Below are 23,385 nucleotides of genomic sequence, written 5' to 3'. Positions count from 1 at the left end.
GTGACAGGTGAATGGATTCAAACTTCTAGTCAGCCATAAAGGTCACTTGGTGGTTTTAAGCAAGTCACTACTTCTCAGTCTTATCTATTTCATGGGATTGTGGTGGTGGGAAAGAGAGAGTCCTATGTATGTTATCTTGGAGGATAAGCAAAACAAAAATGTGATCAATGCATCCGCTCCCAGCTTTCCGCAGCAAACTTATAGATCAAAAGAAAATGATTTAAAGAAAAGAAAGATTAAAAGCATCCAATGATGACAAAATACAGATACCTGTGTTTTTGTTTTCATGTTTTTCAGGGGAGTGCTTGCTGGAGTGGAGACCCCTTTCAATTCATCCTTTAACTTGGTAATGCTGTTAGTCAAGGTCTCCAGAGTTTTCATGATTTCAGCTTTGTCCTCCGATTTCATCGTTTTATTCTTCTCCAGTTTTGAAATCAGCATCTATTGAAATTACACATATTACTAACAGGAATCCTTTGCGCGTGGGTTATTTTTCATCTTTGAAGGAAGTTTATCTAAGCTCCCCACCATCGCACGCATTTATGAAGACACAAGTTTTTTTAAAAAAAATAATTATCCATACATAAGGAAACCTGCCAAATATCCAAAATGGCACCAACATCCATGGAAAACAGCTCCAACTGGAGAGAGGAATTAGGCAACCCTTAAATTCTGATGTAGGAACTAAAGTCTTCACACCAAACTTAGTGTGCTTTGAAAGATGCATTGAGAACACTCCAATACAGAATCCAACTAGTCATTCTTATAACTCTTCTACAAATTTGTAAACTGTGCTCTCCTCTGTGAAGAGCTGGGAAAGAACGGCTAGGACAACTCGTGGAAAAGCTTGGCAGCGTTTGGCAGATTTGAACTGAATTTGTAGAAGCTCTCCACAACTTGACTTGGGAAGATTTTTTATGCTGTTAAAACCCATATTCTTAAAGTAGTACTAGCTTGGTAGTAACACCAGCTGTGAATAGCATGGATTGCTTCAGCTGAGAATCTGGAATTATTTTTCCATGAGCCAGATCCAAAAGGTTCTGTCCACGGAAGGAGTTATTTTGTTCTTGGAAGGAGTGTTTTACCTTCCGCAGGGGCTTCCATGAATGAAAGTGGGAGGGCAATTCTTCGCTAGTTCTCCCTTCAGCCCTGTGGCATCACCTCACACAGTTTGGACCTTCCAGAGTGGATTTTTGGTTGGCGACCCAAGCGGAATTCCACTCAAATAACACAGACTAATACCTAGGATACGGAGGAAGAGGCTTCCACCCCATTAATTCCATCACCACTTTCTGTTTTACTTGCAAAGTTTCATCTGGGTGTGCACAAGCTCACACCGCCCCAGATTCATTAATTTTAGTGGGATCCCTATGAGCCCTGGAATGATAAGTAAGATTTGTGTTTTACCTGAATCACTGCTTAGCAACCTTTACAGCACAGGATTTTACGATGACGTAGCGAGCACTGTATCTTACAACATTGCTTCTCAAACTATGTTGCTGTGGTGGATCAACAACCCACCCACAATATGCCATTATTTGGTTCCTGAAGTATCTTATTCAACCTGGGCTGTGATGGGGTCATGGACCAGCAAGTGATGGCTTGTGGACCAACATCAGTACATGGACCACCACTTTGAGTAGCACTGTCTTACAATACATCAATGATTATTAATATTATTCAACAGTAGTCCAGTTGCATTAATGTATACATTTACCTTTTGTGTTTCAATGTGCTTTTCTAAAATCTCTTGCTTTTTCTTTCTCACGTCTTGCTGAAGTCTTAGTGCCTCCTGGAAGCATAAAAACACAATTATTATCACCCATTGTTAAACATAAGCTGATGAGTAACTGCGTAATTCCACCCATTTAACCATATATTCTGTCCTATTAGAATAAACCAATAATGTGGAAAGAACTGATGTGACTGAGCATGAGCATGCTGAAGGTGATCTCCAATAATGGCAGCCATACCGCTAACTCGTGCCTATGTCTTAGTGTAGCACAACAGCAGAATCCAATGGGTATTTTGCATTTGTGAAAGATCATATTCAGCCCCTAATGCAGCTACTATTATTAAACTCTGCATGCTACCACTTGCACAATGTCAGTTCTCAAACATCTTGAGCTAACAATACATGGAATCTCGCCTTGAATGGTTATGTGATATCATCTCTTCCTATATTTATAATTGACACAGAACAGCAGTATATGCAGTTCCATCATTTGACAACCGATATTTTGGACCAAATGCTTGTGTTATATCTGCTCCTCTGGACACTTGTACACTCCCTTACCATATTCAGGATTAAGAAGTGCAAGGTTCCACACTTTACTATGGGGATGCTGCACCATTGCACCATTTATATATTTAGAGCTTTTTGTGCAATACTTTTTGTCACAGGTGCCACTCTGGAATTCCAAGATTACTAATTCTGTGCTGTTTACAGGATTTGTTGGAGCATTTCTAAAGTTAGGGGTCTGGAGGATGCATAACTTTTATGGCTGAATTGCACCTTTCTAGTAGCTAAATTAACAGAAATATTGAAAATATATTGGATTTCCAACTAATATGAATTAAGAGCCTACAGAAAAATAGATACACATAGCAAGGAAATGCAATTCATTAAATCTGGAATGCACTCTTAGGACTGCTTCAGTAAATGATTCTGAATTCCTTGTTTCCTTTCTGTTTGAACTTTCCATGACTCTTTGAATAAGGAATTGCAAATGAAGTTTGTTTTTTTAAAAAAAAAAATAGCAGAAAGTTTTCCATTTTGAGGCAAGACACAGTAATGACAGTCATATACTTCAGTTTCATAACTTGCACAAAAGTGAAATTCAAAACAGTTTAACAGAGAAAATTTGTCACAAAGCATGTAAGACTCTAAATTAAGGAAATCGCTGTAACTCTATGTAGCCTATTTTGCTATTCCAAAACCAGCTTGTTCTCCTCAAGAACAATTTCTTAAAGCACTGAACCACCTGCATCGTGACTTTCAGAGCAAGATACCCAGAAACTCAATTTCTGGTGACAAATATGATTAATATGCAAGGAAATTAGAGGAATTGCTTTTCCCAATGATTAAATACAAAAAGATGTGACACAAATCTGGGTTATTCTGAATCAATGGCCTCTGAGAAAGAAATCTGCATATTTGGCCTCTGCAAATGAAGAAACCAGCCTGCAGAACTACTACATTAATGGGACTACAGTACTGAGTAATCCAGTTGTTTTCAAATGGAGGTGAATCCCATTCATGTCTGATTTACAATCGAAGAAAATGTGATGCAATAAGAGAACCCTTCCAAAATATTTGATCAAATGGATTTTATTTTATTGATTTTTCTGTGGTAGCTGAAACAAATCTGAGCTTGCAAGAGAAGTGAAAGAAACTCTTTTATCATGACAACTTTCTAAAGTGGTTAATAGGAATACCAGATTTGTAAGAAATCAAACTTGTTTCTGAAAGCAGGTAACTATGGATCTCACCCCTTTTTATTAGAACATATGCATAGAAATTCTAAAACATTAGAATTAAGTGTCAATGTTTCAGATATATTGCGCATATTAGCTCTATGTGGCATCTCTTAACCAAAGTTGGGCACCAAACTGAAGAGATGCTATTCAACTTATTCAGAGTAGACCCATTTAAATTAATGAACATGACTAAGCGCTAGTAATTCCAAGAGGTCTACTCTAAGTAAAACTTAGCTGAGTATCACTCAAGGCCTTTCCCCGAATAATCCAGAGCATACAGAGAAATGCAAAGGTCAATAAATGATTCCAAATTGTTATGTTTGGAGACTAAACTGGATAATGCAAGAGTTTCAATTGGTGAATTGTCTGATTTACTTAGATAACACAGATGTGTTGCTAATCTTGGGACATTAGGAAGTAAATTTACCAAGTTTATTTATCTTACTGCAAAATGAAGTATGCAGAATGTCAAATGATTTCTACCACTAGGTGTTACATGTATGAATACCAGAGTTCGCATCTCCTGATAAATTTTACCAGCTGCATCCCTGTTCTGAAGATCTTATCACCTACCCCAGCATTCAAATAAATTCTCTTGCCCATAGCAAAGTTCAAATACTAATTACCTTCCCCTAACTATACACTGATAAAAATTTTTCAACTAATGAAAAATGGTTTGACATTCTGAAAATGAATGTGCACAATATTATGTTTTTATACTAGGGTTTCTTCAGCGAAATACTGTGCAGAATACTGCAAATCTGATGTTGGAAACTTACAGCCCTGAAAGGAAAATGCCGATAAAACATTTTACGCTTGTCCACATCAAGTGAAAAAAGAAAGAAGTCTCCTCTCCAAGGATAATGAGAAAATGTAAGACGTTAAGAGAAGAGAAGCAGCAGCTCAAGGCAGAGATTGTTCAGGATTATTTAACTCTAGAAAAGGGAGATGAATACACCCAAAGATGAAGTGCATTGCTAAAAAAGGTAAGAAGAAAACTGGTTCACTATGTTGTGAAAAAAGTGACGACTCAGAAAGCTAAGCAGGAAGAACAGCAGCAGAAAATACATACTACTGAAAAATGTAACATGAAACAAAGTTCTGTCCTTAAGATCAACACAAGATTAAACTGCTACTTGGGGCTAAGGGCATTTCATTAATTGGTACTGAAGATGTTTCTTTCATGCTTTTGAGTGTAAGATCTTCAATAGCTCATTGTGCTTTATCGTGTAGAGGTCATCGTTTGTGTTCTTTTGTCCACAGTACAGGGATTAAGCAGGCCAGACGTAATTCATGATGGTATTACTTCTATGTAGGCACTGAATACCAGAAGTTAGGTACCAAACCAAGTCTAATGAAAGTCACAAGATATGAGCAACTCATATGGAACTTCCCCTACATTCTCCTTTGCTTCTGCACATAAATCCTCCTTCCATTTTGCTTTATAATGCTGATATAGCACTAAATCTGCACCTGAATTTCCACTAGCCATGAACTGCTCAACCTTCAGTTTACAAACCCACCACTAACATTGGCTGCAACTGATTTGGAGTTAAGCGTTTTTTAGCAAGCACACTAAGTGAGGACAGGACACTACAGCACAGTTAGCTCGAAAAATGGAAGGGAAGGGAATCTGTTAAAAAGAGGGGAAGGCGCAGAGAAGGGGGCATCTTCAATCTAATCGTTGTTAGATGATCAGAAAGCTTTAGGCTGCATCTGGCCTGATCCGATGTAAGAAAGGCATCCTTCACCTACAAGCACAACTGCAATTACAACTGTCTTATCTTTTTGTAAATCGCTTTGGGGTTTTTTCTTAACATTCAAGCGGTATATAAATATTATGAAATAGAAAAATAATTCACATAACTAAATTCTAACAATTGGTCTGAGTACAATGTAACAAATCTTCTGCAACCCTAGAAGCCAAGTAAGATAATCAAATAGCATCTAACAACCCACTGCCTTAGGTAGCAAGGAGAAAATTACCCCTCTTCCTAAAATGTGTCCATGAAAGCAGATTCAGGTTTAGCCTTTACTGAGAAGGTGCACCAACAAAACATCTCAAACTGCAACTTTTGAAATAATTTTCAGAACTTGACAGAGATTCTGGCAAAGGCACAGTATCCAGCTTCTTCAGGAATAAGCAATCATGGCAAACTATGTTCTAGATGTTGCAAATTTCTAAATAAATTATTGCTGTTTTATAAATAAGCAGAGTTCAATTTACCTGTTTTTTCTTCTGTGCTTCACTAGAATCTAGCATGGAACTGTTAACAACAGGCAACATTTTCTGCGCTGCTTTCAAAGCAGCTGGGTTATACACTGTTTTTGTCAAGCCAGTAGAAGTAGACAACACCTACAGAAGGAAACCATTTTATTTTGCTAGTAAATAAAGAATTCGTAAATATAGGATTCAAAGTATATTACTCCAAGACAGATGCTTATTGCTGTGATTGCAAAGATGGCATGAACATAAAAAATGGAGTAAACAGACTCATGTCAATTTAAAGACAGGCTAGGACTGCCTCTAAGGTCAGAATTGTTTTCCATATGTTGTAGAAAACAATCTATTTGAGCTTTATCAACATGTGCCTCTGTTTCAGCACGAAAGTTGTGCCTCGCAGTTTCTATATGAATCAGACGATGCAATATAAACAGTTAATGAAGAGATGGGAGTTCTCATTTCTTCACTTATTTTGGGGTGAATATTTTAAGTGCTGGCAAGTGATGTAGTTACAAAGTCATAGAATTCCACAGCCGGAATATAGCTAATAAGATCAATTCCCAGCTGCCAGCAATTGCCCGAGATATTTGTATGTCCCTAGCATCCTAGAAAGAAGCAATATATCCAACATGGAATATGGTTGGTTAAAAAACATATAGCTCAAATAAACAAGCAAGCCAAGCTGCATGCAAGCCAAGCATTATGCAGTATTGGGGGATGAAACACAACAACTCAGTAAAATTGACTTGGGGAGAGATTCATTCCCACTGTGGAACAAGTTGATCGCTTACACCCAAGTATACAAGCAAGACACATAAGTACTCTGCTGACTACAGAACCCTAGGATATAGTAGCTCTATAGCCAAGGGAGATATCTGCTTAGCAAACCTAAGAATTTCTATATCGCTAAAAAGTCTTTCATTGAAAAACACAAACTATACAGAGATTAATGTTCTTCTCAGAAGTTCCTAGCACAGTAAAACCTGGAAGCAGATTCTCCGCTGATCCCTACCCGCTCACCCCCAAATGGTTGTTGCTTAATGTCTGAGGATGTCCAGTGGGATTGCTGACTTTCCCCTTTGAACGGCAGATTGCCACCCTGCCATACAAAATTGCTTTTAAACATTTCTCGGCTTCAAGAGAGTTTTGCTATGCAGTACTGAATATTACGGTCTAAGAAACAAGTCTCAGAAATATGCTCTATAAGCTTAGCACAGATCTTATTCATCACCCAACCCACACGCAGGGGGAAAAAACAATAAGGGGGGGAAAGGTGTTAACTCTCTTGCCTCACACTGTGTCACAAACGAAAGGATTCACAAATAAAAAAATCAGAACCAGTCTTATTTTGTATTGCGCGTCATCAAATACAGAAGCAATGCTACCAAGTCAAGCAGTTTGTTAATATGTATATTGAAGCTATGTCAAAGTAGAAGTAGATAACACCTATAGAAGGAAACTATTTTCAAAATATTCCTTTAACAGGCACTAGAAATGAATTCTAGGGTGTCAAATCTATTTTAAGCATTCACAAACATGCATGACCTTAATTTAAGGTTATTCTCCCACCCCCTTTTCTGCAACACTGACCCTATTCACACATTACTTGCAAGTAGGGCATAATAAGTATTTAGAACAAGCAGCTGGGCTGTGTTCTTAGCATGAACTGAGTCTTTCCCCACTCCTCAAAAACCATCAAATGTTGTATGAACAAAAAGTCCAACATGTTGAGTTCCTGATGCACTCAATCAGGACACCTGATCATGGAAGTGCCCTGTTCATGTGGAGCCACTACTCGTGAGCAAGAGTCTGCACACTGGGCTGTCCGTTAACACAACCACACACAGCGCTACATTTGTGGGGAGAAGGAAAAACACACAATGCTGTGGGCAGGCCTAAAAGCATATCCCTGCTCCTTGCTCTACGTGCTTTTATGTCCAACATACAAGTAAGACATAAACAGGGCTTCCAACTAGCTTTCAGAAAGCTTATAGCACTAAGCGTGAGCAATTTTATCCAAGTCAAATGATCCTGAAGCACATTTCACGTATATTGGTTCAGCAAAGGCAAGAAGCTAAGTCCACAATCCAAGGGCAGCAGTAGATGAAGATGCTGCACCCATTCCAGACAACCTCTCTTTCCCCTTTCTATCATGCAGTTTTCACCAAGCAGAACAGAAGAGCTCTAGAAGGGAGCAGCATCTCAATCCTGCGAGATGCAGGTCACGCACCCAAGCAGACTGGGCAAGCAGTAAGACAACAGCAAAAGCAACACCGAAAGCAAAAAGCAGAACTCAGCAGAAGCTACCCCTCACTCACTAGGAACATTCAGAGTTTTCAGGAAGAAGGCAGCTCACCCATGCAGTTTCAACTCTTACTGAATATCCTAGACCTCAAAAGAAGTAGAATCACGGTAAGGGATGCCTGTCACCAGATCTCAGAGGCCATTTCCAACGTACCATAATTCTGTCCACTCTTCATTCACAGGCCCAATCTCAATTTAGTATTACAAATAACAACCCTGTCATGCAAGCTCCTGCCCAAACCGCAACCATTTAGGTTTCATGAAGACGGCTATATATACTGAAAACTTTATTTCATCTTAACTTTGTCAGCAAGGTTTAGTTGTGTTAAATTCACTGCAGAGTTCTATTCAGTGGAAGAAGGAGAAGGAGGAGGAGGAGGAGAGGAAGAAGCATGCAATCATTTTGCATTCACATGTTTAATGGACATTAGAAGCACCTATGCTAAGTGTGCATGTGATATTATTGCTATGTGACAGTTCAAGGGCACGATTATTTCCTTACCTTTTCAGTGGTTGGAATAGGTGGTTTAGGTACAAAGCCCAGCCTTTCCTTCACAGACAGTTTTGTTACATTCTAGGAAAAACAATTTAAAAAATAGTTTGTGATCATGTATTTTTAAACTAAACACAGCATTTCTCACTTTAACTGAAGCTATAAGCAAAGCCATTATTTCTCTTAAGCTTATACATTTTTAAATATTCTTTTATGTTCAGTTAGAAAGGCTGGGCTTGATTGGTAAGTAGTTCGGAGAGATGGATCTAGTACAGCCTCCAGGAGGTTGAAAGAAAAGGTGATTGCAGCATATGAGAGTAAGGAGCACCACTTTAGCAGTCATGGCCAACAGGTAAGAATATGTCCCCCCACCTTTTGCTGGATGTGGTAGGATTCAGGAGCTCCATTGCTGGCATGGCAGGTGCCTATCCCAGCAACAAGGAGGTCAAGGTAGTGAAAAGTTGTCAGAGCACCATGGCAACACACCCTCCTGCATTATCACAAGACCCTGTAGGACCTTGAGGGTTGGCAGAGAGATGTCAGCAGTTTGGAAGCCATGCTACAAAATGCTTGGGAAGAGCAGGCCAATGAGATGCAGCACCAAAGCTTGCAAAAGGGGCTGTGGAGAGGCTAGGATGAAGAAAAACGCATCAGGGCATTGATGAACCAACCCCCTTTCCTCCAACTAAGGGTCATATGGTTTCCACACCCAGGCTGAAGCTGTGCAGTAATTCTCGTTGGGATAATATACCAAGAACTGCATGAAGACAGATTGCAAACCGATTTAACAAACATGAATACAATTCATCAACTCAACAGTGTGCTCTCTGCATTTTCTTTAGAGGGCACACCGTTAAGATAATCTTATAATGGAATTAGGAGTTACGGGAAGCACACAGATATCACAAAAAAATAGCAGTGCCATGTCACTACCTCAATCTCCCTAAAACATGTGACAAAATGACATTGTTTTCCAAAGTTCCATAAAAACAGAAAATAAAAATTGCTTTGCCCATATTTTTCCACATAAAGAACTTTGCTTAAGTGGATAGGTTTTGCTTGTAAAATAATTGACATTTTCCAATATTGGTATGATATGTATTTTGTACCAAGACTTTTAATATTACCCAACCAGCAGCATAAAAGACAGATCTTTCATCTTTGATAAAACAGTATATCACAAGAGTATTATGTCAGTTATCGTCTAGGGCTGTGAAAGGGAGTTTTTTAAAGAGCCTCTAACCTGGTCCACAAATTGAAACATGATTTTTTACCAGTAGTCTGTATTAGGGGGAAAAAACCATCTATAAATTTCAGTATGTTTCAGTATAAAGGCCACCAATTTCTGCTAAATAGAACCCTTTATCAAAGAGAAAATTCAGTTTAGTTTTACAGATCTCTTAATATTTTGGAAAACAAATATTATACCCACCTGAACAGCTTCTGAACTGGCACTCTGAGCTTCAGCAGGCTCAATGTTACTGGCAGGTACTGGACCTAATCGTTCCTTGACAGACTGCTTCACAACAGGTAAAATGGGCTGTTGAGCTAAAGGCTGCATTACCTTAAAAAGAAGAGCAGATCTTTATAGCAGCACATGAACATTTCAGAATGAACTTTTCACCCCAATACCATTTTTAAATGTTTAAGTGCAGATGTTCTCATTCTTCCATTGCTTTCTAAACTGCAAGTATTCATCTGCTGAAGAAATTTCCAAATCTAAGCATCAAATACTTTTGCAGGAGCATTTATATTTCAGTGCAATTGTTTACAAGGCTGCAGTACAAGAGTAAATTCTAAGTCTAAAAATGAATTACTTCAAAGTCTAAACAGTCTGACAGTTTGTTTTTACTAACCACTGTTGGAATAAATCAGAATTCTTCATTCAGATGTCACTAGGAAGTGTAGTTCTAAAGCATAAGGTGAAAAATATTCTCCTTTCATGAAGGAGAAGCATGCAAACCTAAGGTTCACGCAGACTAATTTCTGAAACACTGGACTCTTTGGAACATAAAGCTAAGCCATTGTTTGTTTAAATAGTGTGGCTTGTTTGAACATTTGAACTGAACCCAGTCCTGTAGGCTAATCATGGTTTGTCTTCTAACAACAAGCCCTAATGTGAAGCCATGATTTTTTGTTGGCTTGTTTTAACTATGGTTTGGTATTATGCCTGAACAGCCTTGCTTAACCATGGTTTAGTTAGCTACTCTACCCCAGGTGCTTGCCAGGCTACAAAGGAACAATGCAAAAGCAGGTGGAAAGCAAGCAAGCCATGGCTCATTTGTTCCTCTATGAGATTACTCGGGGTTGTTGAACAAACCGTGGCTTGGAGTTAGGTGCAAATGCAGCCACTAAATTACATCTGAGCCAAGCTGCTATCTTGTGTTTGTAGCACATCAGATATTAAATGAATTACCACTGCTAACCTTCCAACATTACCCCTGAGGCCTCCTCAAGGGTAGGGTGTTTCTGCATAAACACAAACATACATAAATGTGTATGTGCATGAAAGCTAATGTATATTTACATGGATTAAAAAAACAAAAACAAAATTTAAACCAGGTTTCTTCTACCCCTTTACCTTCTGTACTGAAGTTGACATTGGTGGAGCACTGCCTTCTCTATGCCAATAGACTTTGATGAAGCGATTATTTAATACTGCTTCTGTGCTCGATATAGCTTTCTTTGCCTCCTCATGGGTAGCAAACTGGATAAGGGCACCTTCTGGATCTCCCTGGTAAGCAACCTATGGTTTTCAAGGAAAGCCAAGAATAAGAGCACAAATAACAACACACAGGCTTGCTGTCCCCATTCAGCCACATCACTTGGGGAAACTGGGAAAACTAACCCCAAACCGCCAGCGTGCTAGACTTTCAGAAGCAAAATGTGTCCTGCCTCAAAGATACCTACAGCTATAATCTAAGCAGGCAACAGGAATTGGATTGGGAAGGGGGGAGTAAGTAGCAAAAGAGAATGGAGATAGAAGAATAACTATTAATACAGTCAAACCTCGGTTCCCAAACGCCTCCGTTTTGGAACACTTCAGCTTTCGAAAGCTGAAAACCCGGAAGTGTTCCGGGTTTCAAATGTTTTTCAGAAGCCAAATGTCCAATGCGGCTTCCACTTGAGTGCAGGAAGCTCCTGCAACCAATCAGAAGCAGCACTTTGGTTGTCGAATATTTTGGAAGCTGAGCGGGCTTCCAGAATGGATTACGTTCGACAAACAAGGTTTCACTGTAATGCACTTGGAACACCATTTCTAAATGTACAAACACTGTCCAAAATGTGCATTAGTACTTTATAAATAGTAGCCTTTCTTTCTAATTTCAGGCCCTCTTTTTTACTACATATTGGTGGAGGGGATGACAGAACATTATTTTCCAGAGGGTGAAAACAACAACATGGTCACACTTGCCTCTGCACATCTTTCTGTATAATGATTTGATGTGTGCAGAGCTCCTTTCTTTTAGGAACAGCAGTGTAGAAAACCACTGCAAGGCTATCTGAATATGTAAGACATGGCTATTTTGTGACATCAGCATCCCTAGACCAATCATGCTTCATGTCTCTGCACAATCACAAAGACCTTTGCTCTAAGGGATGGCAGTAGTGGCCAGAAGTAAGGAGACAAACTACAGCAGGAGACAAAGGCAACAGGGCTAAGGAAGTGGGATGAGTGCAGAAAGCATAACCATTTATACTTGGCTGTTATATTACCGGTAAAGTGGACTAAATCAAAGAATTTTCAGCTCATCCTTATAAAGCATGGGTTGCTAACCTACAGCCCACCTGATGTTGCTAGGCTACAGTTTTTTATCATCCTTGACCACTGACTACACAGGTGAGGTCTGATAAGAGTCTAATAACACCTGGAAGGCCAAAGGTTGCCACCCTGTTAGAAAAAGCACCCTGATGATCTAGGCTCTAACAAGGAGCAATGAAAAAGTCAAAGATACCACCTACCTGCAAATTTACTAAATTTCCAAATTTGCTGAAGTGCTCATTTAGTTTGCTGATATTGTTAAGCTCTGAAGGAACTTTCCTCAATTCAAGTTTAGTATTTTCATTTCCAAATTGCACCTTCTTCTGGAAAGCAGGACTGCTTGTTCTATTAAAGTTTTGCCTGCAATAAAACAATGAGTTGGGGACTGTCTTGAGCTACTAGTAATGAACGTATTTGCAATGGGACAGACAGGTAAGATGTGGAATTTCAGTAAAAACAAGTCTAAAGCTACATTTTAGGAAATGTTCTGGTCTCAACTGAAGACGCTCCTGTTCCTTTGGGCTTTTGGGAGACAGATGTGGAGTCTAAGAAGACATCTGGTCTGCTGAGATAAGGAAGTTGTTGCAGATGAACAAATGCTTACATACGTTTTTAATCGCTGTTCCGCAATTCTTACTATTCTGTTAACTGCCCTAAGAAGGGCTGTTTAGAAATGCAAAAAATAAAACACGAGAGTGGAAGGAGTGCACATATTGACACCAAACAACTACCAAAGGTAGCAACCCTATGCTCCCTTGGCCACACGGCTAAGGGGCCACAGGATGTTGCAGACCTCCCTCATTGCAGGCAAAGGCCTCCCGATGGTCTGAGTTTGCGGTGTGGATACACAAAATGTCTCTTTAAAAGATAAGCAGGGAGTTAGAAGAGACACCAGTTATTCTGGGAGCTGGTCCCCTTTAAAACACTTGCATCAACTCACCAGATCTGGGCAGATCTGGGTGGGAGGGTGCTCTGAAATTTTCAGTAATCCAACACCGAAAGCCTCTTAAGATCACAAGCTTTGTCCACTTTAGATTTTAAGGTTAAAAATGTCTGAATTTCCTTAATTTGCAGATATGTACATATGTTGTCCTTCCTGCTACAAGCTGCAGGTATCCATTCATTTGTGCCTCTATAATTGGCACTCAGAGCAGTGTGACTCCCTCATAGGCCAACCAGGGTTTGCATATACTAATTTACTACAATGTCATGCCATGTTGAACCAGACTTAATCATGGAAACCAAATGCTCAAGACTTAAAGGATGAAAGTCCTCTCCCCCATAATCTAAAAACACATAGTGATGGGGAACCAACTGAAAGGCTGTATAACACAATTTAAACACCTGATTGTACAGGTGTACGGACAAGTGTCGACTATTACACAAAACAACCTGTGACAAACAACCATATCACGGAGAGGGGGATACTCCAAACCAAAAAACATAAATTTTAATTGGAATATATTGAATGGTTTGGAAATTTGAACACTGGAAAAGCAAACTTGAAACACATTTCATAGTTCAGGCATTAGTATGCAGTTAACACATCTAGCAACTACTCACTTGTCAAACCAATTCTTCTTTGCTGGAACTCCATCACCTGCACCAATAGTTCTTTTTCGGGACTCAGAATCCACCACTATCCTCATGCTGCTTTTATTAGGAGGTTTTTCTGTGTGGAAGAGAAGAGTACACTGATTAATTTTTAAAAGATGTTTGTCTGTGCATTTTATAGTAGGATTTTCTCTCCTTATTACCATCAGCTGACTTATTGCATTTTTGGAACATACTAAGTGCTATACTTCTTCAAACCCAAGGTCCCTTTGGTTCAGCACTGGTCTCCAACAGATACCAAAACCAGATGCTTCAAAAGGAAGTGCAAGAAACCCCACAGGGCAACTATAGAATACATTGCCCAGAAAGCAAGATTTCTTTTCAGCTTTTAGATATTTAGCAGATGGCTTATGACTTGAGCCCGAAAGGGATGCCTTTGATATTTTCCAATATTTTTGAAAAAGAAGCTAGACAAGAGATGGGGGGCTGTCATAGATGCACAGTACAAATATAACATGGGTAGTTCAGGAGAGCCTTGTAGCTTTGAAAACTAGTCTCTCTTCCTCCCACACAAATTTACCCTTCTTTTTCAGATCCAACCATGCCTTCCATTGATACCCTGAGTTTAGGCAAGTCTTGTTGGCCCCCAAACTGGCAAAAGTAGAGTTCCCCTAAACATCTTTCTGAGCAAACTGCCCTGGCCTCAGGTGATTCAAGCTGCAAGCCAGGGAACCAAACCAGTCCACCAGAAAAATGAGGAGTTTTGGCATGCGCAGAAAGAATTAAAGGAGCACCATCCTGCGCTGTGTGATGTATTGCAAAGTGAACCAAAATGCTTTAGTTCCCCACAACTCTTCAAGCCAATTTATAGTAAAGCAAGATGAGGGAAGAATATCATCTGCACCAATCATATATGTAACATGGCCGTTTTATAGTATCCTGAAGCAGCTATACCATTCCTAGTGCCCTAAGTACTGACCATTCCAAGTTTTCCAAAACACACAATATGTTTTATGGCAATGATCAGAAGCCCAGGTCTCATCATGCATTAGCTGATATCTCTCTCCCTCCCCACCAACCATTTAATTTAAAATTTTCTTTTTTGGTGCATTTTTTAAATCAGATAATGAACTTGTAAACTGGGACTTTTATCAATGCAAACACATCTATTATTTTGGATGGTTTAGGTACATGTGCAGAACAGTATGGTATTAGCTTCTCCGCAGTAGAATACCAGTCAAAAACAAACACACACAAAATTTTGATTTGTTATTTTCTCTACTTCAGAGAAGATATTCTTAACATTTCATAACTACATAAATACTTCCTTAAATCAGAAAAAAGATGGGACATAGCGAAAAGGTATGTTCAAATGATATATTAAGCAAGCTTTTAGAATCTGCCTTTGGACAACATGGGAGACCCCAAGACATCTTAAAAATACAAAAGCATCAATAAAATAGGTAAAACCCATACATACAATAATAAAATATCACAATAGCATTAAACCAACATTCAGCTAAAAAATTTACAAAAGCAACATTTTCGCTGTCTATGAACAGGGGCTTCCATAACGAGCATGTCGTTGTCAAACAAGTCCTGTATTATCAATATGTTTTATTCTAACATCACAAGCTGGTTAGGCAGCAGAGCTTGGAAAACATCTTGCTCCTAGCAGATTTCAAAATGGCAGAAAACATAACACACAATGTTAAGACGAGTCTTGAGAACATAGATCAATAAATCTTTCACGTTACCTCTTGGTGGAAGGTCCATATCACCTGATGTAAGTCCTATCAAATTTGGTCTTTGGGCATGCACTCTGTGTCTATACATGGGCCTTGAAGTGATAGTTATACTTGGTGCTTCAGGATTATAGCCATCTGTGTCGTATGTTTCTGTTAAAGACAAAGTTATCTAGTTACACTACAATACAGAAAGGGTTACATAGCTCCAAATTCAAACAAGGCAGTCTATACAACACTCACCATAGAAGCTAAAACTATCTGTAGTGGACAGATCAAAACCTTCCTTTCCTCTGGACAATCTTCGCCAGGATCCAAAGAGCTGCTTTGGCTCCTCTGTGGAGCCTGAACTAGCTCAGTGGATTTAAAAAATAATAATTCTGTTTTGAATATGAACATCTGATCCCCATGACATATTTCGTATTTTGTAGATTTTATCTTATTTTTATCCTGTTGTACACCACTTGGATGGCTTCAGGCTATGAAGCATTCATAAATTTGCAAAAAAAAAAAATTAAAATTACAAACTGCTTAAGCCCCATGAGTTTCAAAAGTAGTTTGCTGCAAGAAGTTGGCTGCTTGGAAAAAATACATTTCATGTTCCATGGGGCTCGGAACTAATTTTGCAATGCTTTTGATCCTGTTGTTGAGTGTAAAACTACATTCTACAGTTTTATTCTTTGACAATGACAAGTTTCTACCAGATGATAAAATCTGTTACACTCCAATTGTCCATTGCATCTGTCTAAGGATAATAAAACTTTCTTTATCATGAGTAAATATTCTAGTACTGCACCTGTAAAAAGAGAGGGTGGAGCAGGCAGTGGCTGGTGATGAATACCGGTTGTTACAACCGTAGGAACAGAACTAGTTGCAGAATTTGGGGGAGCATCCATACCAGAGGGTTGCAAAGGTGGGAGAGGAGGTGGTGGTCCTGTCAAAACCAGAAATGGTTTAATACCAAAAGTGAAAAGAAAAAAGCAACTGCATACAGCACAAAATATAATATCCTGACCATTGACAGCACTATGGATCTTCAGAGGTAGACAGCAGCATAAAGGCAGTCATAGGGATAGAAGAACTCACTGTTTAGCTTCTGGCTGTTTAATTAAGGCTATCCTCAGTATGTAAATAAAGGTCCTGGATGTTTTAACCAATGTTTAACAAGTGTACAGTCACCAGGGAAGCTACTTGCCGTACTATGTAGGTTCACCGTAAAAATAGTAGCATGCTGTTCCCTATTAGTGTAAGGTGAGTAGTAAAAGGAAAGAGGAGTAGTGCTTGGTTGGTTACAGATTTCAGCTTGGTGCCTGAACCACAATTAGTTCAAACTTCGGCCACCAGAATTTTAAATGCAACAGGTAATAGAGACAATATAAACACTCATCCTTAGAGATACAGTTGGTCTGAATGGAAATTTAATAAATGTGCCAATTTTGACCTTTAAAGCTTACGAGATCTGCACCGTTATACCTAAAAGTACGCTACTTTCTATATATTCCCTCTCCCAGGCAGCGAGACCTTCTGTGCTTGTTTTGCTGAGGCCCTTATGCTTCATGATGTATCAAGCTGCTGCAAAACCTAGGGACTTCTCAGTGACGGAAATCCAGTTATGGAACTCCATGTCCCAGGATATTTTCTTGTCTTCCTCTTCATTTTTAAGAAGACAGGCATTTCCCCCAATTTGGTTTAGAGACATTGTATCTGAACAGTGTTTTAATGGATTTCAACATAGTACAGTAAGTTATTTTGAAATTTAAAAGGTACATCCTACCTGTAACAGGTGGAAGGCTGGGTGGCAAAGGGCCTGGAGGTGGAACAGGAGGCCTAAGGTTTACAGGAGGAGGAGTAAGAATAGGAGGCGGTGGAGGAAGTCCTGGAGGGGGTGGTCCTTCAACAACCGGGGGCTGCGCTGGAAAAGGCAGTATGCCTGGAAGGTTCACATCTTCTACAACTACAGGGTCACTTCCATGATCAAATGGACACATATCTCCTCTCATACAGAAACCCTTTTCTGAAAAGTTAAAACAGTATGTTACCAGGATGTTCTGAGCAGTGCAAATTAATAGCTTTCCATTCAGTTTCGGAATTAAGTTCATAAACCTCCAATCACAAAGAAAGCTCCACCCACTTTCACTTTTTATGTTTCACTTGTAAAACAATAAAATGAAATACGAAATACTGAGGATAAGAAATAGTTTAGAAGAAGGTATTTAAAATGTCTGGAAGATATAATGGTTATTGTCATCAATGCTCGGCAAGGCAATAGGATAACTCATTTTTTGTTCTTACCATCATAGTCTCTGCAACGTTTCTTTGGCAGTGGAGGTCTCCCATAGGAATTGTGGTCTAATTGTTCTTCATGAAAATCTGACCAACTTTCAGTAGTATTATTTCCATGGTGAGCAGGAGCGATAACCGTTATAGTGCTACTTAGTGTAGGGGCAGGGTAATGGCTGGATGAAATGTTTGTTACAGAAGAAACAGGAGTATAGTTGTTTTCTAACGGCTCTGTTCTGTCCAAGTCATATTTTGGTTTCCCTATATCCCTTTCTGCAAAGAAGAACAAGGCATCCACATTATGTCAGTAAGACAAGTATTATGCAAACTGATGAACATTTTTAAAACTCAAAAAAATCCCAATCCCAGCTGGTTTATCGATCTGAAAGCATGCAGGACAGCCAATGGCAACCTCAAATCACATTTACAAAATACAATTGGCTAAGTGTCTTAAATCCTGAAACACATAAATAAAGCCCTTTACTGTGGGACAAATGAGGTATCAAACCTAATAACTTGTTGTGATGTCATTTCATCAGATTTCACCCAGAGAGAGATCTGGAGGAGGCCCCACGTGTGTGCTCTTCTTCCCCAATAATCTCACCACAGGAAGAAACAGGCAAGTGAACCAGAAGAAAGACCATTCAAATATATACAGTTTTTCTCAGTTCAATCGCTCCTTTGCACCTCTAGTGTACAGAGTGTGGAAAAAACATGCGAAGGAAAGCAACAAGCACATGTCTGCTCATCCAATGCATGAGAACACACACCATCAAACACCATGGTTTTACTTCTAAGTATATATCCACAGGATGGCACTGTACTTAAAACGTGTGTGTCTTAGAACACACTTGTGTGGCATATTTGTATATTATTGTCCTGGTACTTTCAAAAGAAATCTTCATAACTTTTCTAGAGCATAAACGTAATCATATATATTTATTCCTACTTTATATCCTGCCTCTCCTTTGAGGATCCCAAGGCAGCACATATGACTCCTCTCCTCTCAGCGGTATCCTCAGACTTTTGCAATGTCCGGCATTGGACAGAACATTAATGATCATCTGAATGTATCAAATGATATCTAACCACATATATTGAAAAGTCTCTGGTAAGCAAGTCTTATCCATCCAAACCTGAAAATGTTCATCTTCTACAGAGTACCAATTTGTAGTTTGGAGACAGTCCTACACTCATTCATTCCTTTATTTAAGTTTATATATTGTAAAAAAAAAAAAAAACTTTAAAGCAGTTTACAAAAAGAATTGCAATGCTGCAAGTCAGCATGTGCAGAGCATCGCTCACCTCTGCTCCTTGTTCTACTTCTACTTCGACTCCTGCTCCTGTCGCGGTCTCGATCCCGCAACCTCTCCTTGCTCCAGCTTCTACTGCGACTCCTGCTGTAGCTCCGGCTCCGCCCCCTTCTTCTGTTGTAGCGGTCTCTATAGGACTCTCTTCGCGGGGGATTCCGATCGTAGTCTCTCTTGCGAGAACGCTCCTCTTTCTTTCTTTCATCCCTGCTTCTAAATATTTTGGATTGTTACATAGAAATAAATTCTAGGCTCTAAACAAAAAATTCATACCAAATATAAGAGTGTAACCATTTGTATCAGAATCAGTGGAAATATTTTTAAAATGAATGCAAACACTATTTTAAGTGCCAATTCTGGGCAAAAACAAACTTTGAACCAGCATCAGTTATCACCTACCACAGGCCATTTTAAAAGCTATATAGTTTGGGGCAGTGCTATTTTTCTAGAAAGAGAGGTGCTGGAACTCACCAGGAACACCTTCCTTGTTGGTTTATAATGACAATGGCACCCACCAAAGAGGTGGTGGAACTAAGTCCTGGTGAGTTCCAGCTGAAAAAAAGCCCTGGTTTGGGGGCTTGTTCAGGTATCGATACATCGCCCAGGACTGGTCTGAGAGCCAGAGCACAATGGCATCTTTCTGAGCGGTATATCATGAGTGAAACCACCACCGCTCTGGAGTCCCTCTGCTGCCAGCACTCAAAACACTGAGGGGAAAACGAGCTGCATCGGCCCCGGCCCCATGAGGCGCCAGGGGTCGATGTAGCTTTCCCCCCCCCCCTCCATTTTTCATCATTACGATGCATTACTATATTGTAATGTTTGGCTGGTGATACATTGTGATGTTGAAAGGCGGTATCGCCCAGCCTTAACCTACACTCCTATTCCGCCCTCAGCATGAACTCCCCATGGATATAGGAACATGCTATGCCATTTGAGTTTCTGAGCTCAAGGACATGAAGCTCTGTTACTGTATATTAGAAGCAAACTGGAATACCAATAGCACAGTGCCAATGCTAGAAACTGAGTTAGGAAAGCTAGGAGCTCCATGACCTTCATGAGCTCAGACATTCTAAGCGGTAGCCATGGCAGGATTTACTTCCATGAAAAATGGATGCATACCAAAGGCAAATGCTAATTCAAATACAATAATCTGTGCATAGTTGGGTGCTTTCCTGCAGATGCAAGTGTTGTGCATTTCCCCCAATATATCATACAAAATGTATATTGACTCAAGACAATCACCATCTATTTAAGTGGGTGTAAAAAACACTGATGATTCAGAGTTGTTGTAGGAAAATTCAGAGGTTGACAATTTTCTAATACAAAATTCACTAAGGTGCTCTTTAACTTCAAAACTGTCAGGTGGCAGGAGATAGCTATGTTTGAAAGCACACTCCCTTATGTATCTATAAAAACTTCATTTAAAAACTACAAAATTTGGATTGTGCTCTGTATGTATTACACATGGAGACTTGCTCATTTATACCTTTGTATCCTTACCATATAATTTGCTTCAAACGGTTGTAACACCAAACAATGTAACTAAATCCACCTCAAAACATTTATACATGAAAAAGGAAAGCAAAGCCAGTAAAAAACAACATGAAAACTTTATTAAATAACCTCTCCTGGTTTTTACTACAAGGGGCAGAATACATGATCACCTGGTTTCTCGATAGCGTGAACTTGACTGAGGGGGACTATGGTTTAGCCTTCTAGAAAACTTTTTCTCTCGCTCTTCCTCTTTAATGACCTTGATAAAGAAGGAAAATGAAAATCAGACAAGAGTACAGCACCCAGAGAAACATCCAGCAACCAAACAAAATAGAACCATTTCAAAATCCTTCTCAAGAATTCTATGCCAACCTCAGCCCTCAGAACTGCACATCTCTGTAACAAAGAAGATGCCTTGACATGAAAATTTGAAGTTTAGAAGACGCATCAGGCAAAAAATTCCACTTCTCCCATGCCTTGGGTTAATTAAACAATCAATGACCTTTTAAACTGGGAGGTGTTGCTTTTGTTTGTTACCATGGTATGTCCTTTTGTGTTTTTATATTGCAAATCGCTCTGTGAACTTTGGATGAAGGGAGGTGTAGAAATTTAATAAACATAATAATAATGAGTAATACAATAAATAAGGGTTTTTAGATATATATGTGATAATCCACTCTTGCTCAGGGTTCTCCAAACAAATATTGCACCTGTAAATACTAGTCTCACACCCTCGATCCAATAGTAACGCCCATAGCTTCATTCTCTAAGGTTCACTTTATCATGTAGTTAAGAGTCACCAAGTGAAGTTTGTCCTCAACGATCACCTATCAAAAGTATTGAACTTTAAGAAATTGGCATTTAAATGCATTGTAACTGAAAACAGATTAAACATACAGACGCAAATTGCAAGATACGCATTAAGAAGAGGATGCATGACTGATCCCTACCTCTTCCTTCTTAGTTTCTTTTTCCTGATGCTGAAAAAAGTCTGATTTCAGGCTTCCCGATGTCGGCTGCTCCGGTGGAGGTAGATAGCTCTTTGTATTCACAGCATCAAAAAGTTTTTCTACGAATATCTGGGTCTCTAAAACAAGATCCAAAGGTAACACTTGACAAACAATTTCTATGGCTAGTATTACTCGGAATTCAATTTTACATCGGTTGAGTAAATCGTCACTCTCCTCTTTGCTTGGGGTACATGACAACTGTAGGCAGTAGAGAAGACCAACAGTAACCTTTTCACCAACCCTTTCCCATCACTGGCACAGTGCTATCCCCAAAACCCATCCCTGGAGCTTTCAATCTTGAGAAAAGCAGCATCAGGCATTCATCTGCCTCCTCAAGTGTTGGCACACTCTTTATAGACAGCACATGGGGAAAGAGCAGTTCTGGCAAGCAGAGCACCGAGGAGAGAGAAGAGAAGTATATCTACTATGCACTTTGGAAAGTTTTGTTCGTCTATTCTCTGTAGGTTGCCTCTTGATATACCATCACCAAACTTGGTAGAAGAATGCCCAAGGTGGGGGTGGTAGTCTTCATCAATGCTTGGATGCCAGGAGCCATTTTGAATCAAGATGGTAGACTAAAACACAATTATGGGTTGACTACATCCAATTTTTGGTGTGACAGATACAAACTCACAGATTGCACTATTCATTTAAAAATCACAAAATGTTTGGGTTTCTAAAAATGCCTGGGGAGTGCTCTGTAATTGAAAGCATTTGGTTTATTATATTTACAGTCATACCTCGGAAGTCAAACATCTTACAAGCAGAACGTTTTGGCTCCCAAACGCCGCAAACCCAGAAGTCAAGTGTTCCACTTTGCGAATGTTCTTTGGAACCCGAACGCCCGACGCGGGTTCCGCAGGAGCTTCCTGCAGCCTATCAGAAGCCACAGCTTGATTTCCGAACATTTTGGAAGTCAAACACACTTCTGGAACGGATTCCGTTCAACTTCCAAGGTACGACTATATTTTTTATATATCTAAGGCATCTACTATTTAATTCTTAGCATTTCTAATACTTAATTCTAGATGATGATCCAATAACCACTAAAAAGGATTCAGAGCTTCTAAGAGTGAAACATATGATGCGTTTATTTTCTACAACAGGATTTGAGTATCTGTAATGTCTCTTACATGTTATACACTATTTTATTTCTTTGAATCAAGAAATCTGTTGGGCTGCATACTTTTTTGTTCTATTTAATGCAGAGTCATTCAGCCCAGGATGCAATAATAATCATATACAATTAATTCAAGATGGAGTCAGAATTCAGAACAAGTCAGTGATATATTTACAAGAGCTTACCCTTTTGAAGAAACACATCCAACTGATCAACACATAATGCCCTCAGTTCTTTCTCACTTTTATCCTTCTTTACCAAAGCAAGAACATACTTAGCTAGAGCTGATGGGTCTGCATCACATCTGTAAAAGGAGCAAAACAAGGCTGCTGTCAGTAATGAAGATACCCTAAAAAGTTAACTCGAGCTGGTGCAGTATGCCCAGGATGTTTTGCATCTTTACACTTTAATTTTGCATTGATGTGTGTTATATAAAATGAACCAAGTGTCAACATCTACTGAAAAAGCCAGTCTATGAGATTCATCAATTTGTTTTGCTTCACTGCATTTTGGACCACAGTTGTGCTCATGGCTCTTCCCATCCCTTAACAAAGGTTACCCAGCCTTCAGTGACAGGGTCAAAAAGGTTGACCCAAAATGCTGGG

The 23,385-nt window shown here is 39.3% G+C and overlaps 1 protein-coding gene across 3 annotated transcripts in view; it reads right to left on the bottom strand.

Annotated features, from left to right (window-relative positions):
* Window positions 1-23,385, bottom strand: part of RBM26 (RNA binding motif protein 26) — a 45,159-nt gene that overhangs the window by 9,740 nt on the left and 12,034 nt on the right. For 2 of the 3 annotated variants that reach the window (XM_083610562.1, XM_083610561.1), the window contains exons 2-17: window positions 22,966-23,084; window positions 21,601-21,737; window positions 20,821-20,909; window positions 19,149-19,366; window positions 17,856-18,116; window positions 17,338-17,577; window positions 16,360-16,497; window positions 15,576-15,716; window positions 13,828-13,936; window positions 12,465-12,624; window positions 11,083-11,247; window positions 9,934-10,065; window positions 8,511-8,582; window positions 5,708-5,836; window positions 1,718-1,792; window positions 271-441 (exon numbers count right to left, since the gene is read on the bottom strand). In XM_083610562.1, the coding sequence (XP_083466688.1) occupies window positions 271-441; window positions 1,718-1,792; window positions 5,708-5,836; window positions 8,511-8,582; window positions 9,934-10,065; window positions 11,083-11,247; window positions 12,465-12,624; window positions 13,828-13,936; window positions 15,576-15,716; window positions 16,360-16,497; window positions 17,338-17,577; window positions 17,856-18,116; window positions 19,149-19,366; window positions 20,821-20,909; window positions 21,601-21,737; window positions 22,966-23,084 (2,356 nt within the window). The remainder of the gene's footprint in view (window positions 1-270; window positions 442-1,717; window positions 1,793-5,707; window positions 5,837-8,510; window positions 8,583-9,933; window positions 10,066-11,082; window positions 11,248-12,464; window positions 12,625-13,827; window positions 13,937-15,575; window positions 15,717-16,359; window positions 16,498-17,337; window positions 17,578-17,855; window positions 18,117-19,148; window positions 19,367-20,820; window positions 20,910-21,600; window positions 21,738-22,965; window positions 23,085-23,385) is intronic. The other variant, XM_083610563.1, reaches the window with a different exon arrangement.

Source organism: Podarcis filfolensis, assembly GCF_964270895.1.
Source record: "Podarcis filfolensis genome assembly, chromosome: 4".
Classification (NCBI taxonomy): Eukaryota; Metazoa; Chordata; class Lepidosauria; order Squamata; family Lacertidae; genus Podarcis; species Podarcis filfolensis.
Note: the sequence above shows the minus strand (reverse complement) of the source record. Positions and strands in the feature narration are given on the sequence as shown.